We start from the raw sequence: 3,010 nt of genomic DNA, 5'->3' as shown, positions 1-3,010 counted from the left end.
ATGTATCCAAATGGATCTGTCCTCTCACTGGTCCTGACTTTGCACTCTCTGGAACTGCCTGAGACGACCATTTATCCTGCATTCATATTTGGATTAACAACATACTTGTTTATCTTACTCTGCAATCTCACAATTATTATTACAATTTGCATGAACAGAAATCTTCACAAACCAATGTACATACTGTTGCTTAACCTGCCAATCAATGATGCAATGAATGCTACAAGCCTTTTTCCTCACCTGCTGTATAGTATATGGTCTCAGGACAGATCAATATCCTATCCTGCATGTTTTCTTCAAGGCTTTTTCGCACACCTGAATGGTGGAGCATCTTATCTTATTCTTACTGCTATGGCCTATGACAGGTATATCGCTATCTGCTGCCCGCTGAGATATGGAGCCATTATGACTACCAATAACTTGGGGAAAATCATTACTGGGATGTGGCTTTTAAATTTTTTTCTTATAATAGTAGTTTTCTCTCTTCTATTACCTTACAGGATTTGCCAGACACACATGACAGATCTAGTCTGCTATAGGTTAACTGATATTTTATTTGTCAGCAACCCAGGTATAACGTGATATTTCAGTATTTTTAGCTAATTTTGAATGACAAAGCAGAAAGATGGTGTAGCTACGACATCTACCAGCAGGGCTGTGCACATGCTGCAAAACAGCACCTGTTCCCATGACTAATCCAACGCAAACAGGAGTTTTTCCACCCAACTTCATGAGTATAAATCATTAGCCCACAGGTGATATTCAACAGTGCTGAAGGATGATCACTTAAGGTGACATTACGCATGACTCTTTGTGCAAATAGACCACATTATTTCAAATCTCAACAACTGTGTATTGGTTTTAAGCAAATGAGGACAAACAATTATTTAAATTATACAGTGAAAGATGTGCCTTATTGATCTAATGAGATGTAGATTTTACAAAAAAAACGTTTGTTGAACGTTTATTCCTTTTTTAGGTTGTAGCCTAAGTAAGATGATGCTGGATATGGCTAAATGAAAGGTTGAAATGGATAAATGTTGGACACCGACTTCCCATAAGTTCTGGCAAGATTTTCACTTCTTATTTTTGATAATTGTTCTTTATTTATATTGATAGCATTCACAGCTTGTTTGTGCTGGTTTGTGTAGGCCGTTAATAGTAAGAACATTCATCATGTATCCAAATGGATCTGTCCTCTCACTGGTCCTGACTTTGCACTCTCTGGAACTGCCTGAGACGACCATTTATCCTGCATTCATATTTGGATTAACAACATACTTGTTTATCTTACTCTGCAATCTCACAATTATTATTACAATTTGCATGAACAGAAATCTTCACAAACCAATGTACATACTGTTGCTTAACCTGCCAATCAATGATGCAATGAATGCTACAAGCCTTTTTCCTCACCTGCTGTATAGTATATGGTCTCAGGACAGATCAATATCCTATCCTGCATGTTTTCTTCAAGGCTTTTTCGCACACCTGAATGGTGGAGCATCTTATCTTATTCTTACTGCTATGGCCTATGACAGGTATATCGCTATCTGCTGCCCGCTGAGATATGGAGCCATTATGACTACCAATAACTTGGGGAAAATCATTACTGGGATGTGGCTTTTAAATTTTTTTCTTATAATAGTAGTTTTCTCTCTTCTATTACCTTACAGGATTTGCCAGACACACATGACAGATCTAGTCTGCTATAAGACAGCATTAATGAAACTCTTATGTGACGGCACAGAGGTGAACAATATCTTTGGGTTGAGTTGCATAATTTTTTATCACGGCCTTTCATTTTCTGTTGTGGCATTTACATACATTCATATATTAATCACTTGTGTTACTAATAAGCAGTCTGATGCAAAGATTAAGGCACTTCAGACATGTGGTACTCATTTGGTCGTCTTCCTGTTGTTAGAGTTTAATACTCTTTTTCCTCTTATTTCACATCGATCTGAGTTTGTTCCCGCTTTCCTACGCAGAGTGTTTTCTATTTCCAATTTTATCTTTCCTCCTCTTGTGAATCCACTTGTTTATGGTTTTAAAACTAAAGAGATCAGACAGAAAATTTTCACCTGTTTTAAAAACAAGAAGATAAGCATTTTCTGATGTAATTAGATCTGTCTGTGAAATTATCATGAACTGATAATATATTTAACTTTTATTTATCACACAAGTGCCTTGGGTGCAAATTCATCATTTTGCATAACCTGTTTATCATATTGTAATCTAGAAGCAGTCAGTTTGTTTGACAGACGCCCTTATAAAAATTCCCTTTGAAGATTTTCTGAAAGTGTCTAAAAAAATAGGCAGATTACTGAAATTAAATGAATAGTACTCAGCTGGTCATGGGATCTCAACATGACAGCCACCATGAAGGGACGACCCTCCTTATGGAATCAATTTTTCTAGGCCACTGATGACACAAATCTTTATGTAAGTGTAGCCTACTTAATTTTAAACATATTTGTACTATTAATGTTTGTAGGTGTACATTTTTTCCATCTTAAAAATAAAGAAAATGCAATTGTTTGAAACTTCACAAAAGAGCTACAGGAAAAGGATTGCATTGCAGTGTACATGACATTGTTCGTTTACAATGTTCAACACAACAGATTAAATAAAAAACTGTGTAAAATCATAGTTATTTTATTGCCACACAACAAATATTTTGCCTGATATTTTGCCATACGATACTGTATCAAGACATGGATGGGTGGAATTTCAGCATGGGATTGTATTGCATGCACTTTTATTCATTCCCCTAAGCTCCATGCGTAGGAGGGTCAAAGGGAAAGAAACATGACATCCAAATCGTAAAATACTAACCCAATAACATACACACATGTTCAATAAGTAACAAAATATGGAAATTATTGGAAATTGGCTTAAGAATAAACCTGTTTATACAAGTTTAGAAATGACTTGCAGTTCACTATCAATTAGACATCAATCCCAGGATTGATCTGGGCCACAGACCTCCTACCAGGAGTCAGTCTTA

The 3,010-nt window shown here is 36.0% G+C and overlaps 2 protein-coding genes across 2 annotated transcripts; both read left to right on the top strand.

The window, feature by feature from the left end:
* LOC107672080 (putative olfactory receptor 13C6) lies at positions 1 to 1,020 on the top strand. The gene is made up of 2 exons (XM_016465173.1): positions 1 to 571; positions 980 to 1,020. The coding sequence occupies exons 1-2, from the start codon at positions 1 to 3 to the stop codon at positions 1,018 to 1,020; spliced, it is 612 nt and encodes a 203-aa protein (XP_016320659.1).
* A 156-nt stretch (positions 1,021 to 1,176) lies between these two features.
* LOC107672079 (olfactory receptor 51B5-like) lies at positions 1,177 to 2,118 on the top strand. Its single transcript, XM_016465172.1, has one exon. The coding sequence runs from the start codon at positions 1,177 to 1,179 to the stop codon at positions 2,116 to 2,118; it is 942 nt and encodes a 313-aa protein (XP_016320658.1).
* The last annotated feature ends 892 nt before the right edge of the window (positions 2,119 to 3,010 follow it).

Source organism: Sinocyclocheilus anshuiensis, unplaced genomic scaffold, assembly GCF_001515605.1.
Source record: "Sinocyclocheilus anshuiensis isolate Anshui unplaced genomic scaffold, SAMN03320099.WGS_v1.1 scaffold336, whole genome shotgun sequence".
NCBI lineage: Eukaryota > Metazoa > Chordata > Actinopteri > Cypriniformes > Cyprinidae > Sinocyclocheilus > Sinocyclocheilus anshuiensis.
The sequence above is the reverse complement of the archived record's forward strand: the minus strand, read 5'-3'. Positions and strand labels throughout refer to the sequence as shown.

What these genes read in the sequence shown, in the direction of transcription:
- LOC107672080 (XM_016465173.1), top strand. Translation starts at nt 1, where the DNA reads ATGTATCCAAATGGATCTGTCCTCTCACTGGTCCTGACTTTGCACTCT. An exon ending in TTTATTTGTCAGCAACCCAG is followed by an intron (nt 572 to 979) that starts GTATAACGTGAT and finishes TTCCTTTTTTAG; the next exon opens with GTTGTAGCCTAAGTAAGATG.
- LOC107672079 (XM_016465172.1), top strand. Translation starts at nt 1,177, where the DNA reads ATGTATCCAAATGGATCTGTCCTCTCACTGGTCCTGACTTTGCACTCT.